Source organism: Cucurbita pepo, chromosome 8 (genome assembly GCF_057944985.1).
Source record: "Cucurbita pepo subsp. pepo isolate OVF chromosome 8, ASM5794498v1, whole genome shotgun sequence".
NCBI lineage: Eukaryota > Viridiplantae > Streptophyta > Magnoliopsida > Cucurbitales > Cucurbitaceae > Cucurbita > Cucurbita pepo.
Genome location: NC_141805.1, coordinates 10870608 through 10883040, shown reverse-complemented (window position 1 = coordinate 10883040; position 12433 = coordinate 10870608). Strand labels below are relative to the sequence as shown.

The 12433-nt window shown below is 38.3% G+C and overlaps 2 protein-coding genes across 3 annotated transcripts; both read left to right on the top strand.

The window, feature by feature from the left end:
• Positions 1-491: 491 nt before the first annotated feature.
• LOC111800315 (serine/threonine-protein kinase CTR1) lies at positions 492-8458 on the top strand. 2 transcript variants are annotated; one of them, XM_023683949.2, is made up of 15 exons: positions 492-1258; positions 2286-2587; positions 2668-2809; positions 3011-3114; positions 3776-3984; positions 4290-4697; positions 4838-4878; positions 5025-5093; positions 5188-5288; positions 5424-5505; positions 5645-5743; positions 6092-6160; positions 6258-6389; positions 7446-7540; positions 7638-8458. In XM_023683949.2, exons 1-15 carry the CDS (start codon positions 689-691, stop codon positions 7744-7746), a joined length of 2532 nt encoding a protein of 843 aa, XP_023539717.1. In that variant the 5' UTR covers positions 492-688; the 3' UTR covers positions 7747-8458. The 2 variants fall into 2 exon arrangements, with proteins under 2 accessions (XP_023539717.1, XP_023539716.1); XM_023683948.2 differs by having other exon boundaries at positions 493-1258; positions 4287-4697.
• Positions 8459-9172: 714 nt separating this feature from the next.
• LOC111800632 (heat stress transcription factor A-3) lies at positions 9173-12135 on the top strand. The gene is made up of 3 exons (XM_023684419.2): positions 9173-9483; positions 9600-10082; positions 10920-12135. Exons 2-3 carry the CDS (start codon positions 9600-9602, stop codon positions 12015-12017), a joined length of 1581 nt encoding a protein of 526 aa, XP_023540187.1. The 5' UTR covers positions 9173-9483; the 3' UTR covers positions 12018-12135.
• The last annotated feature ends 298 nt before the right edge of the window (positions 12136-12433 follow it).

Here is a 12433-nt window from a genome sequence, read left to right as displayed (position 1 = left end):
GAGTGTTATAAAAATAAAAAATTAAGAATTGAAATGTATTTTTAAATTAACCATAAAAATATTTTTTATTTTTAATGTTTAAGAGCGTTATGGAAAATTTTAATTTTTGAAGAATATTTTATATTAAAAATTAAAATATTATAAAAAAATATTTACTTAAATATTTTTTTACCACATAAATTACTTAAATATTTGTAATGACATTAACGGTATATAATGCCTAATTTTAAAATATTTTAATAATTATGTGAATATTGTAAGGTATACTTATTGATTATTTTTATTCCTTAAAAACAATTAAACAAGCGATTTGAACACGGAAGCAACCAGAAGATACAGTCGAGCGCACGTGTAAAAGCCACGTGCGAGTGCGAGGGTCGTAAAGAATTTAAGGCGCGTGGACTGGAAATGACTTTCGTCCTCCCGAATAATATTTACCGCGAATTAGTATTAGATCTTCGCCAAAATAAATTAATTAAGAATTTATTGGAGAAATAGAATATTACGAAAATGCCACTACGCCTAAAAGTCCCTGTATGGTTCTCAGCGTCTCTCTCCGACAATCGAATTCCAGAAAGAGACGCACACCGGAAAGGTGAAAAATCGAAGGGAGGGAGTTCTTCATCGCTTCGATGGTGGATTTTTGGGTCCAAACGGAATCCAGTTGATCGGAATTCTCTGAATCTCGATGGAAATGCCCGGTAGAAGATTGAACTATACGCTTCTCAGTCAAATTCCAGATGACCAAAACAGTGGTGGTCCTGTCAGAGCTTCGTCATCGTTGATCGAATTATCATCAGGAGAGGGGAAGAACGATAAGAGGAAGTTGGAAAGAGGATTGGATTGGGAAGCTGGTGGTGATCACAGGGCGAGCCAGCAGCCGCAGGTGAATTGGATCGGCAATATGTACTCAGCCTTTGGTTTGCAGAGGCAGTCCAGTGGAAGCAGCTTTGGAGAGAGCTCGATATCCGGGGAGTATTATGCACTGACACCATCGACTACAGTGGCTAATGAGACGGATGATGTGCTTAGGATTGGAGGCGATTCAAGAGCTCAGGTAGCCGGGACTGGAGGATCCTCTGGTAAGAGCTGGGCGCAACATACGGAGGAGAGTTATCAACTGCAGTTGGCATTGGCGCTCCGGCTTTCCTCAGATGCGACTTGTGCTGATGATCCTAATTTCTTAAATCCATTTCAGGATGATTCAGCTTTAAGGAGGTCGATTAGCTCTGCTGAGGCTGTGTCACATCGATTTTGGGTAGAAATTCTTTTCCATCTATCTATGTTCTAGTTCGTGCTTATGGTTTTTTATTTTGGTTTTGTTGCGTTGACTTCAGTTACAATGCTAATTCACGTTCTGTTTATTCTGGCATTGCTAGTCTAGATATCACCTAATTCGTTTACTGTCCCTTATTTGGGTCAAATCCTGATTCCCCGATAATAGATTCAAAACTGTTAACGTTGAATTATAGGGCACAATGTAGATCTCTGACGATAGTCCGAGCTTGAGTTTATATCTATACTCAAGAAGTGTGTTAGACTTTTGCTGTAGATGTTGCTGAAGCGGTTTAAGCAATTGGTTGCTTCCTAGGAGAAGGCTTATGGCTGATGAAGTCCCGAAAGGGGATTATTGATCTGGGATGTGGTAACAGATGAAGAAAACCCAAGTTTAGTTTATTGTTTTAACGTGAAATTTTTATTGGATCTCTGGAATTTACATCAAGGACGTTTTCCTTGGGGCAATGGTGCTGTCTAAGCTGAAGTACTATTGTGAAAGTGATGGTATAAGTTTGGAAAACTGATAAGAGTTTAAGATCCATGTTTTGTTTACCTTCTTCAAGTTTTTGTGGTTAGTCTTTAGTGGTCAATGTGCTAATTGGTTAGCTTCAACCACCGGACTTCGTTATGCCTATATTTATTTGAGAATGGAAGTTAGCTATGTGCTATATCCATTGAAGTATTGGACACCCCAATTGTTTGTCAATAGGTCGATCAGTTCCTAATTTATTAAAGTTGGCTGGATTCTATTCTGAGCAATGGAAGATATAAGAAGAATTTATCAAAATTAGGTTAGGTTGTGAAAGCCGAGATATGAATGAGAAATGCTAAATATGGAAATTTAACTGGTATATTTACATGTGTGGCTAATATTGAAGATCTGACCTTTTTTTCTTTGTTTCATTGTAATATCATTGAGAATGTGGTAGAGGAACATATTCTTTGGGCTAGCAAAACAGAGTACCATTTTTAAAAATGATGTACTGTCGTGTTATTATATGGATCAGGTGAATGGCTGTCTATCATACTTTGACAAAATTCCTGATGGGTTTTATCTAATCCATGGAATGGATCCATATGTATGGACTTTGTGCACCAGCCTGCCTGATAATGATCGCATGCCATCAATTGAATCTCTAAAGTCTGTTGATCCTAGCACAGATTCTTCAATTGAAGTTGTTTTGATTGATCAGCGCACTGATCCCAACTTAAAAGACCTCCAAAATCGGGTCCGAAGCATTTCTTGCAGCTCTATAACCACAAAAGAGGTTGTAGACCTGCTTGCAAAACTCGTCTGTAGGAGTTTGGGGTGAGACATCCATGCTTTCCATTTGGAAACTTGTCTATTTCATTCAACACCAATAACTTCCTTTTTATTGTTATCAATAGTGGCTCGGTTTCTGGAGAAGATGTGTTGGTGCCCAGCTGGAAGGAGTGCAGTAATAACTTGAAGGAGACCTTAGGCTCTGTGGTTGTTCCTCTTGGTGCACTCTCTGTAGGACTCTGCCGGCATCGTGCTCTTCTTTTCAAAGTGAGATCCCAATTTTGCTTACTCTTTAAATAGCCATCCCAATTTCATATATTTCTTTCTGCTTGCTTACTGCTTTTGGCTTCTGGTAAACTTGTAATCTTGTTTTTTTCAATTTGCATAGCTGCTATTTGATACTATTTACATTATCAAGTAAATCGATATAGTTCAGGGTTCGCTTATCCAAAAGTATGGCATTTGCAGGTGTTAGCTGATACAATTGATTTACCCTGTCGAGTAGCCAAGGGCTGTAAATATTGCTCGTGCCATGATTCTTCTTCTTGTCTTGTGCAGTTTGGGTTTGACAAGTATGCTCTCTTTGCAATACTTTTTGAGTTCTATAATGTTTACAGTTGCATTAAATGAATATGCAGCTCTAACAATATCGTTAAATTAAGCTGGTGCCTTCCATTAATTGACATAAAATAATGCAATTAGAAACTATTTTATTCTTCATTGCATTCGAGAAAATAATTGCTATAGGATAATAAAAGAGTAGAGGGATCCAATTCAGATCAAAATGAGTTATAGACAATATCACGGTGAAAATTGCTAAGTGGGGCGAGATATGCAGAAAACAAAATGACTTGGAGGCAATGGTTAACACATTTTTTCATTGGTTTTACTCTCCTTTGAAATTTTGGTTTCTATGTTGTCACTTATTTTGTTTTCTAAGGTGTGCAATTATTAGCTTAAGCTCCTCTTTTAATTTTAAACGTATATATTGCACTTAACAGTGACAACCCCCCTCAAATTGACCATTCTTGTTTTTCCTAGCTGATTTAAAAAAAAAAAAAATTGCAATCATTTTTTGCCATCTATTTAGATCTTTGCAGATATGGATGGTGGAAAGGTTGTGAAACCGATTATTGTTCATATTGAAGAAATAGCCTTAATTTTAGGAATAGCTTGCAACAGTCCCTCATTGTATTAATACAGTTATATGTGGTGTGATTATTTTCTTTTCAGGGAGTATCTGGTTGACTTAATTGGTAATCCTGGTTGCTTATATGAGCCTGATTCCTTACTCAATGGTCCCTCCTCCATTTTGATCTCCTCGCCATTGCGATTTCCACGACTAAAGCCAGTAGAGGCAGCCATTGATTTCAGGTCACTGGCTAAACAGTACTTTGCAGATTGCCAGTTACTTAATGTTGTTTTTGATGAATGTTCCTCAGGTAATTATTTGACTCTTCAAACTTTAATTTAGAACTATGCAAATTATATTTTACAATTTTATATTGCATTTTTCTCTTTTGAAGTCCTTGTTGTAAGTTATAACCAGAGTAGCAGATTTTGAGGCTAAAATAGTATTTAGAAAAGGTCATAGTTTGTATGAAATACACCGGATTGTATAATTCTTGTTATGGCTTGCACTTACTTTTTCTTACTCTGACAAAACTTTTGTCACACTTGATATTGCCAGCCTTTCCTGTATATTATTTGTTTTTGTTGACAAGTTTTTAAGTTACCATCACAGAAGTTTCTGTGGATGGAGAAGATGGTGCACTTCCCTTGTATCCAGAGCAGTTTGATAGGAAGTTCACAAACAGAAGCAACCAAATGCTTGTCACTGGTGTTCATGATGAAAAATCCATTTTACTGCACGGGAAAACTTCGCAGCCTAACTCCCAAGACGGAGACTTCCAACGATTTAAACCGCTACAACCAACTATCCTGGTTGAGGATCCAATCCCACTAAAGTACAGCCGTAGAAATGTGCAGTCACCTTTTGATCTGTCCCAGCCAATGATGGATTTTACTATGGACGTAAGGTTTGCGCAGGGAGGTCAGCTAATACCAAACACTCGGAGTAAAACACTTCCCCTTGGTGCAGAGGATTTGGACATTCCATGGGAGGATCTTGTTTTAAAAGAAAGAATTGGAGCAGGTATATATCCTGCAAATTTTGAAAAAGTTCTGGATTTTTTAATATGATAGTTGGCTCATAACGAAATGAAGTCAATCCTATCTATAGAACTCATTGCAATTAATATTTTAAGATCATTCTGAGTGTATTACTAATTTCAGGTTCTTTTGGAACTGTACATCGTGCTGATTGGCATGGATCGGTGAGTAATGTGGAATGGTCGATGATTGTTATTTCCCAAAAATAGTCTACCATGCAAGCATGGATTAATTGTCTACCATGTGAAATGGTCGGCAATATGATGTGTTCGCCACTATTATTTCTAAGATATTATCATGGGCATGTCAGGAAGTTGCTGTGAAGATCCTCACAGAACAAGACTTCCATCCTGAACGTGTTAATGAGTTTCTGAGAGAGGTATTCAGTGGTCGATATCTCAATTATACGTGTTCTAGAGGCGTGGATTATTTTGTTGACTCTAGTTTTGTTTTTTCTTATTTTTGCATGATAGGTTGCTATTATGAAATCCTTGCGACATCCTAACATTGTACTGTTTATGGGTGCCGTGACCAAGCCACCAAACCTGTCCATTGTCACTGAATATCTATCGAGGTATTCTTTTACCATCTTCATTCTCCTAATCAAAGTTGAAAAAGTTAACATCAAATATTTAGTGAATTTATTAGGTATATTCCAAGACAACCGATAGAAAAGGTTTGAAAGTTGAAGAATTTGTTTTATTTGCAGAGGTAGCTTGTATAGGCTTTTGCACAAGTCAGGTGTTAAAGACATAGATGAAACACGTCGGATAAATATGGCTTATGATGTGGTATGTATTATTCTAATGACTCACCAAATGTTTTCGAGTAACCCCCTACCCCGGGTTTTTATCTTGTGCTGTGTTGTTTACCTTCATTTCAACATCATCTATCTTTTGGCAAATGGCTCGGTCATTTGTTTTTATACAGGCAAAGGGAATGAACTATCTCCATAGACGTGACCCTCCAATTGTTCATCGTGATTTAAAATCACCAAATCTTTTAGTCGACAAGAAGTATACAGTAAAGGTAGATAAATTTCAAACTCAGCGTTAAAAATGTTTCTTCTAGGGGACACTATTTTCCTGGCCCTCTATCTCTTGTTAAGTTGATTCTTACTAGCATGAGCTCCGGATTTCCCTTTTGGTCCATCAAAACTGTATACTCTTTACTGGTCCCTCATCTACTTGTTATCACAGTTGATAAACTTGCTACTCCTAAAGTACATGTTATGCTTGATAAAACAGAGCTCGAGTTGGAGTCCAGGAAGAATTATTTGAGAGCATGTTATTTTTTTTATTTATAAATAAGAAACCTGAAAGGATGTCAGTCTCTGTTGTCTTTGTGATTCAAAATTTTCGTTTGATCTCTGTTCAGGTTTGTGATTTTGGTCTCTCCCGCTTAAAGGCACGCACATTTCTTTCATCAAAATCCGCGGCTGGAACAGTGAGTTCTTCGCTTTGTAGCAATATATTGCCACAGTATTACCATGCATTACAAGCTGTCTATGCAATTTCTAATATTTAACTATTCAATTTGTTAGCCTGAGTGGATGGCACCAGAAGTACTACGTGATGAGCCCTCAAATGAAAAATCAGATGTTTACAGCTTTGGAGTGATTCTGTGGGAGTTGGCAACTTTGCAACAGCCATGGTGTAATCTAAACCCAGCTCAGGTTTTTATTTTTCCAATCTTCTTGTAGTTAAGTTGTCAGATAAGAAGATATCAAAAGCAAATGTTCTCTTTAAGCTTTGATCTTTTGTATGTCTTGTTGATTGAGGTTCCTGGCTTAAAATATCAAAACATCCTCTCTCTCCAAAGATAAATGGAACTTCCTTAACGTAATGATTTACAAAAATAAAAATGAAAATAAAGGGAGAGCCCCCAAACAGAAGAGCGTTACAAAAACCCCCTCCAATCAGCACAAATATCATTTAAAGAATAACTAGAAAACATAATGCTAAGCTTGTACCGTGAGGCAGCTGTGAAGATTTAGTCAGTAAGATATGTGTTGTTTCTTTCCTTTCCACTAAAGAGTCTGCTGTTCCTGCCTAGCCAAATATCCCAAAAGAAGCTCTGGATGATATTGATCCAAAGTATTTTAGCCTTCATTTTGAATGGGTGAGATACCATAAGAGATTGGAGGTTCGAGGAAACATTTTTGTCCGTTATCGAGGCCAAACTAAAAAAGACAAAGACGTGGCTCCGAAACATGGTGGCAAAGTAGCAGTGGGGAAAGAGGTGGTCTTGAGTTCGTTCTGGTTGCAATGAGACCGCCCATTGCCATTTTCCTTAAACACCATAGTATGTTTAGTATGCAAACCAAAATTCGGGATGGAATAGCCGTTCTCAAGAATTTATCAGTCTTTCCTACCAGATAAAAATCAGTTAACTACCAATTTGTCAGTCCTTTCAGAGCAAAAGTTAGGAGTTTCCTGCCGCATAACATGACCTCTCCAAAATAACCCAATATCACAACAATGATACCCTGAAAATAGTGGAGAATGGATTTGGTGAAGTTCAATTTCTACCAGAGTTCATAAAAAATTGTGATGATCCCCCCCCCCCCCCCCCCCCCCCCCCCCCCGTCACTCTTCGCCTATGTGATGTGTGGGATTTACATGTTTGTGGTATACATTTTTGTTCAGGTATAAATATACTTCAATTTGCATATCGTATTTATCAGCTGAACTTGTAGTAGCTAGATCTGTAACAGTTTCTTGTTGCATAGGTTGTTGCAGCTGTTGGATTTAAGTGCAAAAGGCTTGAAATCCCACGTAATGTAAATCCCAAATTGGCTTCCTTAATAGTGGCTTGCTGGGCCGAGTGAGTTCTTCACCTTGAGTTCTAATCTTTGGCTCTTTTGCATTATTTTTTTTATTTTTTATTTTCCCATTAATATTGGTAACTGAAAACATTGCAGTGAGCCGTGGAAACGTCCATCTTTCTCCAGCATAATGGAAACCTTGAAGCCAATGACTAAACAAGCACCATCTCAACAAGGCCGTGCAGACACACTCTCAGTTATGTGACAATATGGAATATGGGAATGCATGACGTTTTCACCTGCTAATTACAGAATTCTTTTAGAGATCTCTGGTGCATTTAAAATGATACTCCAAATGATCTCTGATTCTCTTAGCTAAATCTTCCATTTTGTCATTACTAGTAGTTCCCTTCTTCAAGCTAAGATCTTGTACTGTGCATCTCTCGAGTTTCTGCGAAGGGACGGAGAACTGCTGCGAAAATTCGACTGCCACGTAACCTCAACAAGCTTATTCTCAGTTCAGGATCATCAAAATGTAGAGAAATCATAAGAATGTGGATCACTTCAATGTCCCACAATCAAGGAAGCTTCAACCTTTTTCCTACTGTGATAGGGAAGCTTCAACTCCATGTCAGCCTATTGCAAGCCACACCCTTATTTGATTGTATATCTATTGGTCTTATTTCGCGACGGGACCGAGACTAGGACCGGGACCGGTAACTAATTTTGTACATACTGGTGATTAGTTGTGGCTGGATACAATCATATATTCAGTCAAACGTGTTGCTTGGCCTGTTACCTAGGAGAGTATCATAACTGTTATTTAACAGGCAGTTGAAAACATTCAATCAACCAGTACTCATGAGTGATATTTTCTGACAAATATTCAAAGGTTTAATTTTTTGTTAAAAAGATTTTTGAATGGGAAGAATACCCGGCCTTCCAATATCAGTGAAATTCGGAGTGAAATTTTGTAACGTGTTAGGGCATCCCATTAGTAAGCTGACTTGGATTGATTCGTCAAATGTTTCTATTGTTGATCATTTGTGTGTATATCTTGAAATTTGATTGAATGAATTTTTATTTTTAAATTAATATCATAAAATTCTCTATAATATTCTGAACTTCAACTTGGGTTGGGTGCATGTTCTGTTCTTTAATTTCTTGAAAATAGATGATTTTGATAATATTTAAAAATTTCTTACTCTTTTTTCAAAAAATTATATGAATTATTATAAAACATATATTTGCTAAAAAAAATTCAGAGCTCTTCAAATAAAACTGAGTTGAGTGTAATTTTATGCAAATTTTTGTTTTTATTTAAAATTTATAAGTTTTGAAATATTTTTATATGTGCTTTATTATAATCAATTAGTAATTTTTAGTGAAAATTTAACAAAAAATAATTAAAAAGTTTATATTTTTCTCGATTAAAATTATTATATTTTCTTTGTTAAAAAATATGAAAGAAAAAATGGGCATATTCCAAAAAATCACCTAATGGCCCACCAATAATTTTCTTTTTTTAAAAAAAAATTAATTAGATTAATAGATTAATAAAAAAAATAAAAAATAAAAAAAAAAAGGGAATATCATCAACTGACAAAGTGGAGTTAACTTCGTCCTTAAGCAAGGCCCCGGTCCAAAGCGTCGCTTTCAAACCAAAACAACCGGTCCAGAAAAAACCGTACGGACAAAAGATCTAAAATCCCGCGTTGAAGAAATCACCCCCTGTTTCCGTTTTCCCTCAACCACAATAACGGCCTTCCGAAATAGCGCAGCTTCGGCGAAAACGATCCGATCAACGAAGGTCGGTCGGTGTCTTCTGTGCGTTTTCTTCCTTTAAATTTGCAGAGAATCCAAAGACAACTTTTTGGCTCAATCTTAATGGGGTCCCTGCACGAGCAACGACGCAACTGTAGAGCTACGACTCGATTCACAGTCACTGTCTCCACCGCCTTTGAATTTCTTTCCCCAGATTTTTATCGAATGCATTGTCGGCGTAAGTCTCTATATATACTCTGCTCCATTTCTGTGTTCCATTTACCTGCCCAATTACAGGAATTCGTTGTTGGGTTTTCCCTTTTCGTTTTGAAACTGTATTTTGGGGTTTAATAGATGAATCCCTTAGAGGAGAGCGATTCGGTTTCTCCAATTGGGGCGAATTCTTCTTCTGCTCAGTCAGATTCTGATGCTGCTGGTGTTTCTTCTGATCCTGAATTGATGATGAGCATTGGGTTTTCTTCGTCTCCGACTGGCGGAGGCTCTTGGGCTGAAAACCCAATGCCATCTTCTTCTGCACACAACCTGTTCGACGTTATGCCGAAACCAGATAAAGTAGCGTCGGATCCATTGTCCATGTGGGGTTCGGGTACTGATGTGCCTCAACCTCTAGAAGGCCTTCACGGTCAGCTAGTTCCGCCATTTCTGTGGAAGACCTTTGATCTTGTTGAGGATCCTGCGCTTGATCCGATTGTGTCTTGGGGTTCAGCAGGGCAGAGTTTTGTGGTTTGGGATCCTGTGGAGTTTTCTAGAGTGATTCTTCCATCTAATTTCAAGCACAACAACTTCTCCAGTTTTGTCAGACAGCTAAATACTTATGTGGGTATTACAGTATAGCCTCTAATGGCTGCTGTGGTCTGTATGATCTTTTTTTCCCTTTTTTCTTTTCTCCTCTCCTTTTGTAAGCCTCTTGTTTCTTTGTACATTTGTGCTTGTTTTTCACCGCTTGGTTTGTTTACTCTTTGACTTCTTTATTTGTTCTTTATTTCTTTTTCTGTGATGGCTTGCCAAAGTCAATTGCTGGCAGATAGGGATGAGGTTTTTCCTCTTGTCAATGACTATTTGTACTTCTGTAATATTTCTTGCGGTGTTCTAAACTGAACTCTCATGCTTCTGTACAATATTTTCAATTAACGAAATTCAGAGTTCCTTTTACTTCATTTTGTTTCTACTGGTTCACTCTAGTATAAGCCAGTGGTGGGTTTTCTTCATGGGATTGGTGTATTTATGTCATTTTTTTAGCTCCTGTGTATTATTACTGTGATTTTGTACCTTAATTCATCATATTGTTAGTTCCTTAGATAATGTATGAGTTGCTAGGCCTCTTTACTGCTTGATATTGCAGGCTTGAAGAAATGCTCCCCTCCCTGTGTGAAGGGGACTGAGGACTTCCATCTCCAGCAGGTAGGATCAGGTCAAATTGTTCATGTAGCTATGCTTACATTTAATCCATTCTCTTACAGATTAGAGATTACAAAGGGAGGTAGAGCTTCCCCTGTGCAAGAAAAACTTCTGACTCTCAGTTTTGTTGTATGATACGTTCTTGTGGGTGTCAGTGTATGCTTATGCTTGTTTGTAGCAATATCTTAGGCATGCCGTTGTACTTGTGATTGTGTTCATTCAATGATTTGAGTAACTCTTGGGGATTGAATTCAGGGGTTCCGCAAGATTGATGCAGACAAGTGGGAATTTGCAAATGATGCCTTCCAACGAGGGAAGAGACACTTGTTGAAGAACATTCAGAGGCGAAAATCACCTCATTCTCAGCAGGTTGGAAGTTTGATAGGGCCATCCACTGGACCAGGGAAGTCTGGATTGGAAGATGAGATTGGGAGGTTAAAGAAAGAGAGGAGCATGTTAATGCAGGAGGTTGTTGAATTGCAGCAGGAGCAGAAGGGAACTGCCCAGCATGTGAAGACGGTGAATCGACGCCTCCAATCGGCCGAGCAGAAGCAGAACCAGATGATTTCCTTTTTGGCAAAGTTGCTTCAAAATCCTGAGTTCTTATTCCGCCTGCAGAAGAAGAAGGAACAGAGAGATATTGATTCCCCAAGGATGAAACGGAAATTTGTTAAGCAGCATCAACACGAAACCGATGGTTTTACTCCGTTCATGGAAGGGCAGATTGTGAAATATCAACCGGATTGGGGAAGTCTCGCCACACCGGAACTGAATCCAAGCCTGCTTGAAGGACCTGCTGCTTACCTTCTGCAGGGTGTGTCTGGAGATTTGGGATCAATTCCAGAAAGCATGTCCAGTTTTCAATATGAGAATGATCCATCTAGGGATGTAATAACGTCTGAGGAATTAGCATTCCATCATGGAATTGTAAAACCAACAGAGCTGAGTGTAGAGCCTTCAAACATGTCAATGGAGGATCAACATTCCAAGGGAAAGGCTATTGGGAGTCCCTCACAAGATGTCAATCCTGACTACTTTGTCTCTTTGGCAGAAAGTATTCAACAGTTCTCACATCTTGGAACTGGAAATGTCATTAAACCAGAAGAAATTTGGACCACGGGTTTGAATGTCGATACTGGCACGTCCAGTTCAAACACCGAGTTGTGGAGCAATCCAGTCGATTTTGAGGATCCATTTTTGCAAGGTTCTAGCGGATTGTCGCCATTCTGGGACTTAGGTTCGCTGCAGGCTGGAGATTCACACACGAATACATGGTCAGCTTCTGGATTCCCATTTGATGATCCAGATAGTCGAGCTTGCCCCGAAAACACAGACGACTCTGAGGATAAATAATCACAGATTTCATTAGCCATTACATTTGCAGCCGCTAGGAATGTTAGTTATCTCTAGATAATGGAACTTTAGATTGAATGATTTGCTAGGAAAATGAATTGATTATGCACTTCCATTTTATCTTCCCTTATTTCATTCTCTGATTTCCGGAGCTTATATAGGTTGGTTGTGTGTTCCTTGTGAGCTGCTTTTATTTCAAGTTCACCTTGCTAACAATACATGAAGTTGCAGGCATTTAACTATTGAACACAGAGTGTGATGCATTGTGCAGGCATCCTATCCAACAAGAAACTGGAGCTCCTGGAAGAATGATCATCAATAACCATGAGACCGATGCGACCGCGATGACACGGGCGTTGCAGAACGCCTGCCCTCAGTCTGCTGTGATTTACTTCTCAGCCACAGAGAATCGAAGA